This window comes from Meleagris gallopavo, chromosome 3, assembly GCF_905368555.1.
Source record: "Meleagris gallopavo chromosome 3, MGAL_WU_HG_1.1, whole genome shotgun sequence".
Classification (NCBI taxonomy): Eukaryota; Metazoa; Chordata; class Aves; order Galliformes; family Phasianidae; genus Meleagris; species Meleagris gallopavo.
In genome coordinates, this window is record NC_139406.1 from 11,842,459 (window position 1) to 11,860,451 (window position 17,993).

General features: G+C 41.2%; 1 protein-coding gene across 5 annotated transcripts in view; it reads left to right on the forward strand.

Moving 5' to 3' along the window:
* Nucleotides 1-13,239, forward strand: part of F13A1 (coagulation factor XIII A chain) — a 191,720-nt gene extending 178,481 nt beyond the window's left edge. For all 5 annotated transcript variants that reach the window (XM_085220261.1, XM_010708396.4, XM_085220262.1 and 2 more), the window contains 4 exons: nucleotides 537-824; nucleotides 4,662-4,822; nucleotides 6,929-7,065; nucleotides 11,142-13,239. In XM_085220261.1, the coding sequence (XP_085076387.1) occupies nucleotides 537-824; nucleotides 4,662-4,822; nucleotides 6,929-7,065; nucleotides 11,142-11,286 (731 nt within the window). In that variant the 3' untranslated portion in view covers nucleotides 11,287-13,239. The remainder of the gene's footprint in view (nucleotides 1-536; nucleotides 825-4,661; nucleotides 4,823-6,928; nucleotides 7,066-11,141) is intronic.
* The last annotated feature ends 4,754 nt before the right edge of the window (nucleotides 13,240-17,993 follow it).

A 17,993-nucleotide genomic window follows, 5' to 3' on the forward strand; every position in this document is an offset into this window, starting at 1 on the left:
TTTGCCTGAATCAGATCTTGAACTGTGAACTTGCAGACTTCTGGCACTTTTTCCACTACATGGAAAGCTGCCAACATGCCCTCTGGAATCCTCTCATTTCTAGCTCCAGCAGCCTTGCAGATGTCTTGATAGGAACACAAACTGTTTGCTACTAGAAATGCTTCATACTGAGTAAGCTGTGGTCAAAACAAAGAGCCATCATGGAATAACTTGAAGCATACAAAGCAATTCAAAGGTTTCTATACAGTTGTTTAGGCATTTCTTATCCAGGCCTGAAAAGGACAGATATTTGCAAAGAGTAAATCAGTGTAGCTTCATTATTATTAACTAAGCTATATTAATTTGTTGAGTATAGCTTCAATCTTTGAGACCATCTGAAATGGAAATTGTAAAGATTTAATATTAACTTTACCACATGAAAGTTCACTGTTCTTATTCATTAATTTCAAGTGCCACGAAGTGTAAAACATGCACTTTTGTGAGTGGGCTAATGCAGTGTTCCTGGTTCTCTTAATTTGATTTTCTTTTATTTTTAGGCTCAGCAGAAGAAAGACTGGCTTTGGAGACAGCTGTAATGTATGGTGTTAAAAAGCAAACTACGCAACCCAGCACATATCAACCACAAAAGGATGTTGAGATTGATCTCCAAGTGCAAAAGGCAGTCCTTGGCAGTGACTTTAAAGTCACTATAATATTCAGGAACAAGAGTCGCAACTCCTACACTGCTACTACATACCTTTCAGGCAACATAGTGTTTTATACTGGTGTCACGAAGAATGAATTCAAGAAACATTCTTTCAGTGCAAAACTGGATCCTCTTTCGTGTAAGACTTGCATGGTTGTTTTCAAACCTACTAACCTTATTTCTTTGTGTCATTAACTGTCATCAACATCTCTAACCATGGAGAGAGCCAATTCTAGTAGCTAAGAATAAGATACTCTACTGGGTATCAAGAAGCCCTGATTCCACGATCATTTAGAGCTGAGGCAGTTTTCTTCAGGCTGTTGCTCCCTGCATAATGCTCTCCTACAGTGGGCTGCATGACTGATTGATTCCAAGTACAAATCTGGCTTTGGAGGATGGAGTGTTTCAGGCTTTGTGTATTTAAAGTGATCTAAAAAGTGCATGTATAGCTAGAATATGCTGCTATAAAGCAGGGGCATTTGTCAGCTGGGGATACACTCTGAAGGTGACTTGTCTTTCCCTGTGTAGTGTTTGCTTTTCCCAGTGCCTTCTGGACTGTGATGGGGAGATAATTCCTCCACCTTTTCATGAGAAAAATTGTTCTGGGCGTTCTAGCTCACGCAGCTGAGGGCAGGAATTCACACTTCTTTTTTTTTATTTTGGACTTAACTGACCTGTGTCCTGTCGGCCACAGCAGCCCCATTTGGAAAGCAGTCAGTAAGTGCTGAGGATCTGCCATTCTCCAGTGCTATGGAGCAAGCTGGTTGCACAAGACTGGTTTCTCCAGCAGCAAGTCTGCCAATCACTTGTTTTTCTTACAGACCTGTGCTCTTAGGTCAATGAGTCCAGATTAGAATAAGTAATGAAAACATGCTCTGAAGCAAGCTAAGTCAGAGTCTTAGATTCTTCTGTTGAGTTCCCTACTGAGACAGTAAGGAGCAATGATTTTGCCTTCTTGATGCTGCTACTAGGCAAAAGCAGTCTCTGCTGAGTATAGTGGGAGTGGCAGGATGTTGGAAGCCCATAGGATGGATCTGGTGCTGGATCACAGCAATTCTGGCTGACATCTGAGCATTCTCAGCTGTCTTCTCTGTCTTGTCCCAGCTCAAGAGGCACTGTGAGTCTTCTCAAAGAGGCCAGGTTTCATTTCAGTGAGAAACCTCTGCGGAATCACAGTTCCTACTGTGTCTTGAAGCACCCCTTATGCTTTCTTCCTCACTTTATTTATTTACTATTAATATTTACTAAAACTGCACATTTTGATTTGGAGCTGATTAATCTCCATAAACTAGGTGTCCATTTACAAGGATCTGCATTGTGAAAGTTATTAAAAATTCCACCTCCAGGCTATAACAAAGTTCTGACTTTTCTAACTCCTCCAAATTATTTGCAAGGACTTCGGATATGGACTGCCTGCGTTGCACTGAATTGTTCCATCAGAACCTATCAAAACACAGTGTGAGGTTTGAAATTTCATTGCATCAGTTATTAAATATTTGATCTGAAATACTGCAAAACTTCTGGAGATTTGAGTTGACACAGTAAAAAGATCAATTTCAACTGCTTAGTCTAAATTCCACACCACTTCTATAACAGGGAATTCAGCCATATCATAGGAGATGTGTAATATCGATTATACTTCTTGCCGTGCTTCGTGCTTGCTTTCAGAACTTACAGTAAAGTTCTCTTGCACTAAAGGTATATGTAAGTATATGTAAGCCAAATATGGCTTCTCTAGTGTTTTGAGGTTCATCTATCTCCTTTGCTCAAGAAGTGAAATGAATAGGTAATGTTTTAAGCATTACCAAGCTTCATTGTTCATTTTTTCTAAGTAAATTGTTTCTGAAAAGCTTCTTGAAACTGCCCTGTAAGCTCTAAATTGACTCCTGGTGAGTGAACACAGACTGGAGAAAGGCACCTAAGAGAATGGAACATGCTTTTTCATTTTATTTTGTGGGTATACAAAAAGTGGGTGTTCCTACTACTGCCTCTGGCCAAGGCAACATGTTTTAAGGTATTACCACTTTTCAACGTGGAAATTAGCTCACCATTTAACTACAGTCACTTTGTCCAATAACAGGACAAAAAAAAATCAACTCTTATAAGTTATGTCTTCTCTGAAGTTACTACATAAAACCTGAACATAAATCCTTTTGCCTTTTCCTTGGAAAGGAGTACACATGCAGGCAGGAATCATGTCTGAGCAGATGGGCAGTGTGAAGGGAGGCAGCCTAATCATTTGCAGCTGTGTGAGCACAGTCTGTCAGAGGTGTGTGGCAGAGGAATACCTCCTGAGGCACTCAAGCACAATTTGTAGGCTTCATTCATGCCAGTAAGTGTATACGTATCTGGAGCTAATAAAACACTACAGTATAATAAAGAAGTGTCAAAAGCATTCTTCCAGACTGTGATATTAAAAGAATGAAGCAAACTAAGTATTCAAACAGGAAGTGAATGAATGCATGATTTTCAGGCTAATGATTAAAGGAATTGTGTGGGTTGAAAACATCTTTGAGGATTTGAATAGCTTAAACCTTCCAGAGCCTTCAAAGGTGCTCTCTATTCAGTTATATTTAGTTTTCTTCTTTTTTTTTTTTTTTTTTTTAATTTGAAAGGCTGTAAGGCAGCTTGATTTTGTGTCTCCCTTGGCTTTCCCGGGTGCTGAAAGTGGTACTGGCAACTTACCAGCACAGCCAGTGCTAAGGAAATGGAAGTCTATTATTCTTTCTTTTCCCTGCAGTGATTAAATTTAAACAGAAAAATTCTTCTCTCCTTCCATTATAAAGCAAATTCTACTGAGATTGTAACTAATTTATTTATTTATTTACTTATTTGTTTACCTTACACAGATGAGAAATACCTTGCCTCATTTATAATTTACGATTTGGAGCATTATGGAAATTTCTTTTAAAAGAGATGCAAAGTGAGAGGGAGGTAGGGAGCACATCAAGTAAATCTGAAGCTGGCCTGGTAAATCCAGGTCAGGTGGTTACTGAAGAAATTACTCTGAAACCAAATCAGGGACCTGGTTTTAATATGAGCAGATCACAAGTGTGAAAAGGGGTGAATGTATTTACCCAATTGAATTCAATTATCTCAGTGTGTACCATGTCACAAATATGATACAAATGATGGATAACAATAATAGTTAACAGATGGGAGATCTTGATATGTTTACTTGGGTTATACTGATTTTTTTTAAAGGCAAGATCTCCAGATCTATATATTCTGCTTGGTCAGTTAGCAGATCTGCCTGTCTGCATCACATTCTCACACCATTGTTGGTCTGGGAATTGCAGTTCAATATGGTTACATTAATGATTCCCTGCATCTCAACCATCTAGCCCAGGGGGACTTGTCCCTTCCAATAATTATTGTCAGGAAGCACATGAAGGCTCTCTGGAGGGCATGGTGGAGACAGGAGGAGTCATTTGCTAAATGTTGCATGCAAGCCCATTACAGGACAAAGGCAGATATCCAGACACGTCCTGGGGAGCAGGCAGTCTCCCGGGTAGCCTGCAAACACCTAAACATCTGCTCTGGTGGCTTCCTTGGTGGCATCTCTGCAGGGAAGAGAAGCAGAGAAAGCTTGGGAATAAAGGGGAAAAGCAAAGATTTACAAGGGCAACATTCAGGACTGGTTTTAACCTTTGTGTCCAGCAGCTACTTACTGCCAGTGTTGCTTCTCACTTATTCTGTGGTAGTGCCTGAGAACCTTCAATAGTGTCCTGGGCCTGCAGTGACAGGCAGGGGCAGAAGCTATGCACAAACCCAGCCATTACCTCAAGGGGCTCACAACCTAAATGCAGAGAGAACAAAACATGAGAGGAAATAATGACGTAAAGAAAGGTAGTTCGGGCAATAGGAGAAAGTCATTCTTTGGTGCTGGGTCACCTTTCTCCAAGGTATTAATGTAGCTGCCATTGAACATGATGAGAAAGTTCAGATGCATTTTTTCTGTTGTTTCTCCTCTCAGCTAGTGCTTTCGATGTTATGATCACATCAGCCGAGTATCTCAGTGACCTGCTGGACCAAGCCTCTTTTCACTTCTTTGTGACGGCACGGATCAATGAAACAGGGAAGGTTCTGGCTATGCAGAAGGCAATGGTCCTGGAAATTCCCACCCTGAAAATCAAGGTATGTCAGGACTGTGAAGAAGTGATCATCATGGTGTGTGTGGGCTGTCTGTTGACTTCTGGGATAGTGAGCTGTGCATGTGTGCATGTTAAACCTCTGGTCTAACATGAACCTTATAAACAGCTACCCCTTGGAGTGTATGAGAGTGTATATATATGTTACATATTGCACTGAGCAGCCTACACTCGAGTCTGCATTACGTGTAGAAGAGAGCTAGAGTGATCTCAGTGGAGGAAGGAGAGGAAAAGATGTGAGAAAGCTGGAGAAACTCAAAGGGTGAAAGAGAGATTACTCACTCAAGTCACTCAACTCTTCGACTACTTCAAAAGTATTCTATTTAAAGCAGTGTGATACAGAGACCTCTTGCTGAAAAACAGAATAATGCTATTGCTAAGATGAATTTGCTTGGAAAGTTTCTGCACTTTTTATGGAAGCTTCTTCCAAACATGGATGGGTGATCTGCCTTTGGAATGGTACTTTCAAAGTAGTGCTTTGCTACTGCTCTGTGAGGGTACTGTCAATAGGGTTTTAAACATTTCTGCAGTTGGAGGCATGGTACATCTGAAACTATAAGTGTAGTGACTGATAGGACATGGACTCTATGCTGTATTGCAAAGACTGTTTCAGAAATGGTCTGGTAAGAATATTACTATATTCAAACTGATTTTTTTTTAATTGAGCATCCCAGAGACGAGATAGACAAAATGGGTATTTGAAGTAGTGTTTATCTTAAAAGTAGAGTTCTTTCAATTCAATATTTGAACAGAAGATCTTATACAGGATCCTCAGTTTCAGCTTCAAAACATTTATCCTCCCTGATCTTATGAACAAAGGATGATTAGTATATGGGATATGCTGTTGCCCAATAACCACATCTTCTAGTAAAACTGAGTTTGTCTCCTCTCTATTTCTTTTTAATATATAAATACAAGATGAAATTTTAACAGCTGAATTTTTTTTAAGCATGCTTGTAGGTGCATATGTATGTATGTATTTTTTAGGAAACTTTGCTGTATTGCTTTTTTAAGAAACCTGAGGAAGCTATCTCCCTTGTTTTCGTTAGATTTCTTCATTGAACATGTTTGTCAAACTGGAGTTCTTAATGGGAAAGTAAAGGAGAAGAATGAAGAGCTTCTTTCCTTTCACATCTTTGGATACACGTTTGATCTTTCTCTGGTTGTCTAAGGAGACTGTCAGAGTTAACAGTAGAGGAAATTACATTTTATTCTAATTTAGCTTGACACCAGATTACAGAAGTAATCTTGGCAAATACAGGTCACAATCTCAGTTGCATGTGTGGGAATTCAGGACGATTTTGAATTCCCTCATGTGTCAATGATCTTCAAACATCTAAATGGGCAATTGAAATAAGGAGGACATAAGTCCCCTAATTGGGCTAGAGCTTCTGAATATGCCACTTTTTTTGCTAATTCAGGTGGCTAAATGCTAATCAAGCACTTAGCTGTAAGTGTCTCATCTGTTATCCCAGTCAATATATTGGTATTTGTCATGGAGTGATCCCTTAGACCAGAGTCTTTCCAGCTTTTTATAACTGCCAAACTCCTTAACTATTTGCAGGAGGACTGCAGATTCCATCATAGCATTTTAGTTTTACTTAGAAGTTACTTCTTTTTCTTAGCTGCCTTTCTCAAAGCCCTTTCAAATCTTTTGTGGACCCGCTGGCATCTACCAGTTGTAAAATGAAAATCCTGCTGGAGCCATGCACGTCAGGGATGGCAGGGAGCCTGGGGAGAGGGCAGAATAAGGGAGAATGCCCGTGTTTATCCAGTTTCTCCCCCACTTGGACCTCAGGTTCAGGACCGTGCAAGCAGATTTCTACTTTTCCTATAGAAGTGAGGAATTTCTACCTGTTGACCCATCATGGGTAGAAAAAAAATGGGTAGAAAAAGCTGTAGTGGTAGAGGCTATGGGCCCATCGAACTGTTTTAGTCTGTCTAGACTCTCTCTGCTTTGTGTTCTTTTGCTACATGCTCCGTTTCCCTGTCTCTTTCCTTACAGGAACTGTGTATTTAACCCTATGGATTTCACTGTGGGGCATTTTATTATTACAAGACTGCAAAGCTTTATCCTTACTTTGTTCTGCAGACTAAAGGCGAGATGGTCGTTGATAGAGAAATGTCTGTGGTTGTGGAGTTCACCAACCCTCTGAAACAAACCCTGGAGAACGTCACACTCCGCCTTGAGGGCCCCGGTGTGCTGAGGACAGTGAAAAAGGAGTTCAGGTATGGAAGCAAACACAATGGCCTCCTTCTTGCTCATGGGAGGCAGCTCACAAGAGACTCTTAACTAATGCAGTGCTGAGTAATTCAGACACTCTCTTTACTTTAAAAATCAGTACATAGGGGAGCTATAGGTCTCAACAGTCAGGAGTTATGTTGTCCTTTGTGCAAAGGCGGACTGTGATACCATTTCATCTGTTCAGCACCAGTGTTGGAGAACAGTGTTGTGGCTGGAGGTAGCTGCTAATGCAGACAAAGTTTACCCTTTCACTGCATTACATAATTCTTAGTGCTTGACAATAGCACCTACGAGTCACTATCACTGGAAGAAAGACAGATTTATCAGACATATGAGGTGTTTACTGCCACTCACTCAGTATGTACAAATCAACTCTGGTGCTGCTCTTCAAAAAGGGCTTTTCTTCACTCATGTTAGTCATGCTTATACAAGATGTTCAGATATCTCAGATGATCTTTACAAACTTAATGTCAAGACAGAAAATGTGTGCTGGATGCAGTAGAGCCTGCTGAGATAGCTGTGGTAGGTACACAAGCAATTCTTCCTCAGCCTGTGGAAAAGGAAAGGCTTCAGTGGCTTTCATTATACACAGTTGTGCTTCACATTGACATGGGAGTACTTCTACATGAGCAAGTACTTTTCTAAACCCTCTTCCCATTTGAGTTCAGTGTTATAAGATTGTCATTAACTGGTTCCAGGATATATAACTGGGATCCTTGGAATATTTTGCAGTCATTGCTTATTCTTGGACAGCCAAAGTGATGCCATCTATCATTATCTGTGCCGATCATCTCCAGGTTTGTGCAAAAGGAGTTTGAAAAATTGCCTGTGCTTCAGCAGCTGCATAATTTGTCAGTATTATCTGCAGCCAGTAGGGGAGGTCTGAGCCTGATGGCACCTGGGCCAGGGATAAAGAGATCAAAACCAGTCTCTAGAGTGGAGCTGGACAGAAAAATGACTGTGAAAGGGCATCCTACTGTGCTTGCTTTGTGCACGTGGTATGTCACAGATGCTGCTGAACATGACTCAGCACAGTCCACAGGAGTTACACAAGTTGTAGCAGTAGCCCTCCTTGCTGCACAGCTGTTGCAGCCCCCCTGTTATTCTGCATCCTTCGTGTTCCAAGAGATGCAGTGGGCTGTTCTCACCTTCAAGGATGCAGGAGTCATTGTCAGGTACATCAAAGGCACAGGAGTTAGGGAGAAACATGACTCACAGAACAGACGTCATTTTCCCTCAAGTCACCATGTTTTCCTCTTTGCAGTAGTGCCCTTGGCATCATTTAGAAATGGAAATGGATCAGCTTAGTCATCTTAGAATCTGTGATTTAACTTCTCTTAGATGAATGAAGGCTGCAGGTTATACACACAGAGGACGGAGCAGGGAGCAGTTGTAGTTTATTTAAATAATAATCACATTTGTCTCCATGCATTCAGAGTGATAAATGGCTCCTGTGTGTGATGGCTCAGCATATTACACAGAACCATTCATCACTGAATTCTCTCTCAGGAAAATCGGATTGGGGTGGCTTTACTACACTTGCTAAGGGAATTAAACCTTTTCTGGGCCTTCCCTCTCCTTCCACTTCTTCCATATCCATCATCAACTGTCACAAATGGGACTTGCCTTTAGCAATTGTGTGTGGGGATGAGACTTTTGACTTCAAGATATTTTTAACGTAGGTTTTTTATATCATATTGGTCACTCCACAAAACCAGTGTGTGTGATCCAGTTGATACAACATTATTATGGGAATGAAGTGGCATGGGGGCTTCTGCCTTCATTATTCACAAGTCATATTTTGCTATTAGCTGGAGGCAGATGAATAACATTACATATGGAAAAGCCTTTGGCAGCAGCAGTGCCTACATGGGGGCATAGTCTTTGCACAACAGATGAAAATTAACCAGGCAGTGATGGATACTGTTAAAAGGATTTTAGCCAAGCACACATTCACAGTAGCTTGTAAGTCATTTAGGTCGTTTCTACATATAAGAGCTCGGCTAGCATTAGCATTTGTAGAGGGAAGTAAGTTGTTTTATTAGTCAGACAACAGAGAAACAGGAAAATGTGGGTCTGGTTTCCCAACACAGCTGTTGTCTTCCTGCAAATATATGTACATATATATGCAGCGATAATAGCAGTATAAATCAGAGATGATAGCACTGTGCCTTCTCACTGGGGCACTGTGAAGAAGTGGTCTGAGAACCTTCATCCTCAGAGAATCTGTCCCCTAGGTGCACATGAAGGTAGACCGAATCTTGCTGCATGGGAGACTTGTATAATATCTTCATCACATTCTGTACAGATCATCCGTTGCAGATCATTCACATAACTTCCAAAATAAAAATAGTATTTAACCTTGTGCAGCAATTGAAGTCATCGCTTTATCATGCTGCCATTTTAGTGGGCATCTGATGAAGCAGCTGAGGGGAACAGAACATCTCTCATGAAGAACAAAGATAAAAAGAAGGAAGGCACTCACTAGAATCAGTCTGCACATGCTCACACTAAAAATGTGAGCTTCCTCTACTGCTGCTTTTCTAAAACTGAATACCTAAGATTGTATGTGCAAAATGTAATGCAGTGTCGTGTAGAAATACCCAAGCTAACTGCTAAGGAGCTAGAATGGCTCTTATTCTAGCAGAGATAGACTTGCACTACAACGATAATCAGGTGGGACGATCCTCAGATACCTCATTTAGTGTTGGTAAGGTTTCTTGTCTTGTCACAACTTGTGCTAAGCCTGGGCAGCCAGCGTGTGCTGATTCTGGCACAGGACATGACATCTGTATGGGAACTGTTGAGTCACGGCCCGAACAACTGATTGATCACCTGAGGCAAGGACTGAGTCAGCCATGGGAGCACAGTGAAGGCAATTCACCTGTGTGACCGGAAGGGGTGGAGCCTGGCTGCATCTCTCCTAGAGCCCATTTAAGGGCTGACTGCCAGTGGGGAAAGGTCTCTTTCTGGAGATCCTTCCTCTGTGGAGTCTTTCCTGCAAACCTAGATCTTCAGATGCAGGTGAGCATTCCTTCCCTGTTTGTTTCTTTTCCCATTTTTACCACAGTACTCTTTGCAACTATAACACCAAGTGTAACAACATCTAATAGCTAAATCCTACCAGATGAGAGTTTGCAATGCTGACTAAAGTCTAAGCTTACTTTACTCTTGCTTTATTCAGCTATCTACAGAATACCATACCCATGTGAGATGTGAATGCTGTCTGAATTCGTAGTCTTCTTAATGCCGAGAAAAATAACTTTCATTTTTATAAAATAGCTCCTCACTCTGCCACCTCCTCCTTTAGTTCCCTTAACACAGCTATATCCTGACATCCCCCTAACATAATCAATCAATATCAGCCTTCAGAATCTGTACACAGAAGGTAGTGAAAGAATTGAGAAAATGCATATCAATTTTCAAGGCTCTCTGTGGATGTTAATTGAAAATCAGAAGCAGTGCAGAATACGTTTGGTTTATGTTATGGGTTATGAGTAGTCATACATAATATAAAAAAGTAGCAGTAAGAGCAGGACTCCAAAAAACACTGTCATTTGAAATGTGGCTTGGTGAGGGTATCTCCCAATGTTATGTCTGTGACAGAGGGTCTCGGCAGCTCATCAGTGCTATGCCAGGCTCTCATGGAGATAGCCAGAAGTTATTTAACCATTTAAGGAATCACCAAGTGTGGCCTACAGTACACACATGAAAAGGAAATATAAATAGAAAAAATATATGTTGGCTATAAACAAGTTCATTCTGAAAGTGGTCATGAGAGGAAATGGCAGGAGACAGAGGAAACCTGATTCATTTTGGAAATTTAGAATCAGCCTCGAGGAAGGGCTAGAAGAGGCTTTGACAGAGCTAGTGCTGAGAGGAATGGAAAGTGGAGGAAATAATTTATAGGACACTTAAAAGAATGGCTGAAGCATAAAAAGATCGAGACATGTTATATTGTCCACCTTCCATTTCTCTGGTTCTTGATCAGTTTGAGAGTGTTGTCTGACTGATGACTATGCTGTTACTTTCCTTTTTTTTTTTTTTTTTTTTCCTACAGGCAAATCCCAGCAATGTCTACCTTGATCTGGGAAGTAAAATGTATCCCAAAACGACCAGGGTTACGAAAGCTGATTGCAAGCCTGAATTGTGATGCTTTGAGGCACGTGTATGGTGAGCTGAATATCCAGATTCAGAAACCGTGAAGCAAGATGCCGTCTTCATCCTTTCATTTTGCTCTCATGTTTCAAAATACTGCATTAGAGGAGGAAAAAGAGACAGTGGTAGCAATCTGCTTTTTGTTATTTTTATCATCCTTGAGTTTCACTAGATTCAATAAGGAAAAGTAAATGGCAACACAGGGGAGAGCATAAAAAGAAATCTGTATGGTGAATGATTCAAAATTAGATACACGTAATCAAAGGCAATTCTAGGCCATATTATTGCTGTAGTTCACTTGTATTTATGGTCTTTTGCAGTAGTGCTGCAAGGGAATCTGAGAGGCTCCATTCACCAAAGTAGTCTGAACTTTAGTTTTAATTAAGGCTTGATATTTCACTGAAAAGAAAAAAGGAAGAACCCAGTGTTATAAATTCTTAGAGTGAATTACACAACCTTATGGTAGATCGTTCAGGCTGCAATAAAAACAGGTATTTCTAGCTAACAGGACTGCTTTATCTTACAGTGTTATAATTTTAGTTAATGGAGAGCACGCTTTGCTGGAAGCACTTATTAAGGTTTGATATCTCCCAAATATTCCCAGCTCTCACCTCTCACTTGTCACTTCACTGTGCTTTTTCTCCTGTTTTCTTTTTTTTCATGTGTCTATGCACCCGTTCATAGTCAGTCTTTTGCTTCATACTATTCTTTTTGTTTGATTGATGAAAATTCATAGCTTTTCGTGCTTCTGCTCAGAGTTTGTCATGCCAATCTTGCACTTTCTGGTCACATCTCTTGCATATGGTATGTTCTCCATTCTATTCTGCCTTTTCTTCTCTCCTCATTTCTCATGTGTGTATGTTCTGGGGAGCTCATTGCCCAAAGCGTTCCAGGCTCTGGCACCTGGGGCAAAGGAAAGTGGAGTGAGAAGTAGCCTGCCAGCCCACAAACCTAACAAACACCCCATGTGAACTGTGCCCAAGAGTCCCTAAAAAAAAAAATCATGGCCTGGGAAGGCTGAGGGACAGAAGCTCAGCTTACAGGAATAAACATGCATCCTGAGGTTCAAAAACTCTGCAAGCTGGTCAGCTTTCTGCCTTGCTTGCAGCCTGTTCCTCTGAGGGTGCAATGAGGCCTCCCAAGGCCTTGATCTTCCCCTGAAGTCTTTCTAGCCCGAAGAGTGCTCTGAGTCTTTGGTTCACACTCCACTTTGTAGAATCATTCTGAGCTGTGGACTCCCATGTGCTAGGGGAGCAAGCTATGTGTGTGTGATCATTTCTCATCCCTCCTGAACTCCTCCTCAGGACCTTTTTCCATGTGAGGCGAAAATGCACGTGCTGCAGTCCCATGCCCAGCTGTGGCCACTCTCTGCTAGCCACAGTGGGTAAGAGCATATCCCATACGAATGGCACAGGTGAAATAACAGTTTCCCAAGAGGTTAAAAGGAACCTCATGCTCATAAAACACTGTGGCTTTACTAGGCCAGGTCATTTTGTGGTCTCATTAGCGAGAGAGCAAGGGAGACGATTTATCTTCTGCTCCCGTTCTTGTTGCATATGGCTTCCTGCAAAACTGGTGACCAGTTGTTAAAAATAAGTAAGCCAGGAGGGGAGAAATGCAGGTTGCCCTTTTGCTGAAGTATGTGGAACAAAGCAGAGATTCACACCACGCCACCTCACCTGCTCAGTGAATAACCATGGATTCTGGAACACCAAACCCTTTGGGACTTTTGCTTCAGACATGGTGACACAGTTATTTTGTACAACTTATGGGATTGTACATCTCCTGGAGAAGTCCTCTGGGGCACAAGGGACAGAACAGTATGTTGTAAATGCACAGCAACCATCTCTGTTAAGTAATTAAGCAGTTTTAATGGAGTTTACATCATCTAATACAATTATCCATTTTTTTGCTCTTGTCTATAAACCTGCTTTCCATTCTAATCTTTTATTACTACAGTGTAATAGGAATTTACAATAAAGTGTATCTTATTGCGCTCACATTGCGTGTCCTATATTTTGATCAATTGCTTCTTCTATGGTGCAGCACTGCAGATACCACTTGCTGCATCTTAAGTATAAGCTGAAAAATTTGCCTCTTAGCCATACTGATAAAGGTGCCTTCTGGTACTGAGGAAGAAGTCTTGCCTTTATTTCAGAAAAAAAAGGAGGGGGAGAAAAGCACATTTACTTAGAAAGAAAAACAAAGTTAACAGTCAAACAGCCTAACTGTTTACCTAATGCGTTGGAGAAGGTGAGCACATAGCTGTGCTAGCAAAGAGAATCACTGGTTTCTCCTGGAAATTGCTTTAATATGTCAGAGCCCATTAAGAGGCCTATGTTCTCCTTATGAAATCTTACCTGTATCCCACTCCTATAGTGTCTTCCTCTCAGGTAAATATTTTCAAAGGCACTTTACTATCAGCCATTAAACTGAGTCATATTCACTGAGAAACAGGAAATAATTTAATAGATACTTTGCAGAGGGATATATGGGAGCAAAGAAGTTCAGTGATGGTTGTGAAGGAAGCCAGGGATGTCAGCAGTTGCTCTTGACAGTGCTGTACAGAGCTGCTTACAGAAACTTAAGGACAGAAGAAGAATGGTCTCTAGGATTTCAAGTACTCATCCTGCTGAGCATGGGTTGTTGAATGAGAAAACGTGACTGAAGATGCAGGGAGTGCTCTGATAATACCATATATTTGCACAGAAAATGATAATCAGGTCTTTTGCTTCTCACTCTGTGATCTACCCAAGTTCATTTGAGCATGTGTACTAATAACATCCTACGTATTGTTCTTCAGTCACAGATCCACAGTGGATATGAATTTGTTGTATGTGATGCATTTTACTCACATTAGCTACTAGTTTGTTCTTCTTTGTTATCTCTGCACAGGTATTCACGTTGTACTCCTGTGATGGCCAGTAGTTAACCACTGGGAGCTTATTTGCTGCCTGGGGCCTCCAGCATCATCCTGTTGGCTCCTATTATCATCCCATGTAGAGAGCATTACATTTTAGGCTCAGAAGTAGTTTATTCTCCACAGAATGGCTACCTACTATTCCTGTCTATTAGTTACCGAATGTACATGTAAAAATTTCATCATGTAATAGTAGAAAGCAAAGCAGAAGGCAAAACAAAACCAATAATAGACATCAGGTCATTAGATAATTGTTCTTACAGCTAAACAAATCACAGACAAATCCTGACAAGTCCCAGTGCCCATGTTGCTAGCTTATCAGCAAGCTGTGACCTTTCACAAGCAATGACAGCATCTTATTTGTGGAAAAGAATCAGAAAATGTGACTAAGCTTTGGCTTATGACTAGTTCTGCCAGTGATTATTAGTTTGAACTGAAAGTAATTAATAAAGTACTCTGCTGAATGGGTGGCAGCTTCCTTCCACCCTTTTCTCTTTCCGGGACCTTATATACAGACCTTTTATGTCTACCTTTGTCTTTCTTATGGAGAAGACTGTTGATGTTGGCTTCTGAGTGGTTGTGTGATGGAGGAAGATGACTAGGTTAAAACTGGATGAGAAATTTATTTGAGCTTGTTCAAGGCAAAATTAATAGCCCTATTCTGAAAGAGGAAAGTCAAAGCATGCCATGAGTGTTGTTTTCATTTGTTTTGGAGCTGGCCTGATAGCTAGTAGCAAGCAGGGACACAGAATGTTAATTAGAGAAATATACATTGGAGTAGCACCTCTAGTGGAAGACAGTGCCTGAAAGAAGCTAGGGGGTTTTGGCGTGTACATGAGAGGTATTGACTCTTGCTTAATGGCAAAATTGAAAAGATTTGAGATGAATATTGAAGAAAGCAAACAAGAACTGCATGCTAAAAAGGGAAAATATGGCCAAAAGTTATTCAGAATTGAGATTCCTGGGGGATCATGGTAAGTGACGAGGGAGAAAGCTGTAAGAGAAAGGCCCCAAGGCTGTTTCCTTAAGGACATGGAAGTGACAGGAGCGTGAGGCAGTGGTGGCAGAAGGCAAGCCTCCTGGTGGCCACTGGAGCAAGGGCTACCAGCATGGGGTCCCCTTCTCAGATAAATCTGCATGCCCGTGGCCAGGCTCAGGAGCAAGCTTGACTGCAAGGCTGGCAAATCACATGGGTACAGGAAACCCAGAATGTGGCTTGGAGTCTCAAGTTTTGGCTAACAAACAGCTCTTGTTAAGGCCTGAGGTATGCAGGGAGCAGTGCCACTAGGTCAAAGCAAGAGCAACGCATGGGCAGAATGTGATGGACAGAAAGATCTGAAGGTCACTATGCAGCCACCAGCACCTGCAGTTTGCTGTCTACTGCTGCCATAGTCCTGTATTAATTTTCGGGCAATTCTTCAGAATCCATTTCATTATGGAAATGATGCAGACCAAATTTTCATACTGGAAGGTACGAATACACCAGGTTACCCAAAAAGCTTTTGAAGCAGATTCAGCAGCAGGTGGACTGCTGAAGGTTTGTGCTTCTGCTGGGATACAGGGGATGCTTGCACTGTTGTCCTGTAAATTTGAGAGATCCAGATGGACCGTGACACACCTGAACATGTGAAGTAGGAAACATCTGGCATAGTAAAAACTGCAGCAGGAGTGGGTGGCATTGCAGATACAGGTGCTCTGCTTATGCTGAGGTAGTATCCTTATAAGGCACAAATGCATTTTTATCTCTGCATGTTTTGTACCTTTAGTACCATCAGCAGATATGATGAATGATCTCACATTTGAACCTAGTTCTCTTACATCTTTTGACACTGCATAGCTCTGGTAATGAAAGTGTCAGGGAAAACCCAATTCTCCAGCATTCTATCTGTAATTTTATAGATCTCTGTCTATGACTTCTCCCAACTGACAAATCTTTTTCAGACTTAGGAGGTCTACCTTGGTCACTTTCTTCATGGAAACTATTCATACCTGTGATTGTTCTTGTATCTCTCCTCTGTACCTCTTCCAGTATCATGTCATTTCAAGTACCATTAAAAAAACAGAACAGCTGTTTTAAACATCTGTATTTTGAAAGGAAGTGCTAATGAGTGAATAGCCTACCTGTACAGGAAGACTGTTGCTCTACTGGGACCCAGGTTCATTAGGAAAACAGCCAGGAGATCAGCATCTGTGACAAACACATGGCCAAGGTCTGTACATGTGATTCAGTCTGATGGTGTTGAAGCCTTTGATATTTTCCTGTGTAGATGTACTGGTACAGAAGTACCACCACTGCTCACTCCATAGCAGGCCCCAATAGACTGTACACAACAGTCAAAATGCACCTTCAGATGTCATAGTGTTAAAGAAAAGTCTCCACTCTCCCACAAGTCCAATTTCTAATCAACAGGACATGCTGGTTCTGTCCTGTGGTGTGACACGTTCTAGTACAGCTTGATCATTGAGGGTATCTTTACAGTAATCTGGCTATATGTGTGCGTGTGACTGTACCACGATGCAGCTGTTGGGAACTTGCCTCCTGCTAACCAAATACAGTGTGCACCAGTGCTGATGTAAACTGGCTCCAAATCCCACTGGCAGCTGTGGAAGTTTACCCTGCTGTTTGCTTAAAGTACCACTAAGTTTGTTGGGTTTGTTGTCCTTTATGTAGCAAACAACTTGAGCTAATTTAGGTACTGTTATGAAGAAGGAGTTTCAAAGCCCCTGCTGCCTAAACAGTTTAGTTTATAGGAAACATTTTCATATAGTAAGATAAGCTTTGCAGAAGGTCATTATAAACCCCAGAGTGACATACTGGTGAATTATCTTCTGTCTTTCAGTTGGTTAAGTAAGGTAGTCACAGTTTTTTACATTACAAAACAATGTATTCCAACCAGCCAGCTCTGGAAGAGCTTTTAAGTAATAAACCCTACTCCCAAAGCTATCTTGGTCTCATCAACATTACTAGTGCCCAAGGAAAAAAGAATGCCTTTGTGTTCAGAGATGCTTAGCACTGGGGAAGTGCCATCATCAAACTGCAAATTAACTTGTATCCAACTGTGGTTACAACTGAAAGCGTGAGGTTAGGCAAATGAGAAAAGCCATCATTTAAGGGAAAAAAAAAAAAAAAAATGGAAAGAAAAAAGCAGACTTCACACCATGAGGGGTCAGGGCTGTAAGAAAGTAAATTTGAAGTGTCATATCACTGTCTTTCTAGTGAAGTTGTAGCATCAGAATGCTATTGTAAGACACCCCTTTTCTGAGAGGGACAGAGCGTGTAGTTTGTTCAGCTTTTCATTAGTCTGACCTCTATAAATCCAGTGAGCCAGTGGACCAGGTACAGACACCGCACTCATCTCTGCAGTACTTTGACACTTTATGCAGACAAGATACCAGCTTCTTCTCTCTGCATCGTGTTTCCCACAGCTCTCTCCATCCCTGATCTATATCTTCAACATGGCCCTGAGGCTACTTCGCTATTAATAGGAAAGCAGAGGCCTGTTTGGGATCTCCCATAACAGATTGTATAATTTCTGCTTCTGATCTGGCATTATTATGGTGTCAGAGAAACTGATGAGAACTCAACGGGTACCTGCTGACCAGAGTGCTACTGCACGGTTTACTTAGTGGGTTGGTTTGTCAAATAGGATGCTGTTTGATCAGATCTTGAATCAGATCTTATGCAATTGCAAAAGACAGCTGTGTATAGGATTTGCAGAAAGAATGAGTTAAGATCTCATGGAAAAATCTGAGTATGAAGAGGAGAAGTGTTCCATTTCTGATCTACCTTGGTCACAGTGCTCACATGTTTATCTTCTACTGTCCCAGATAGCC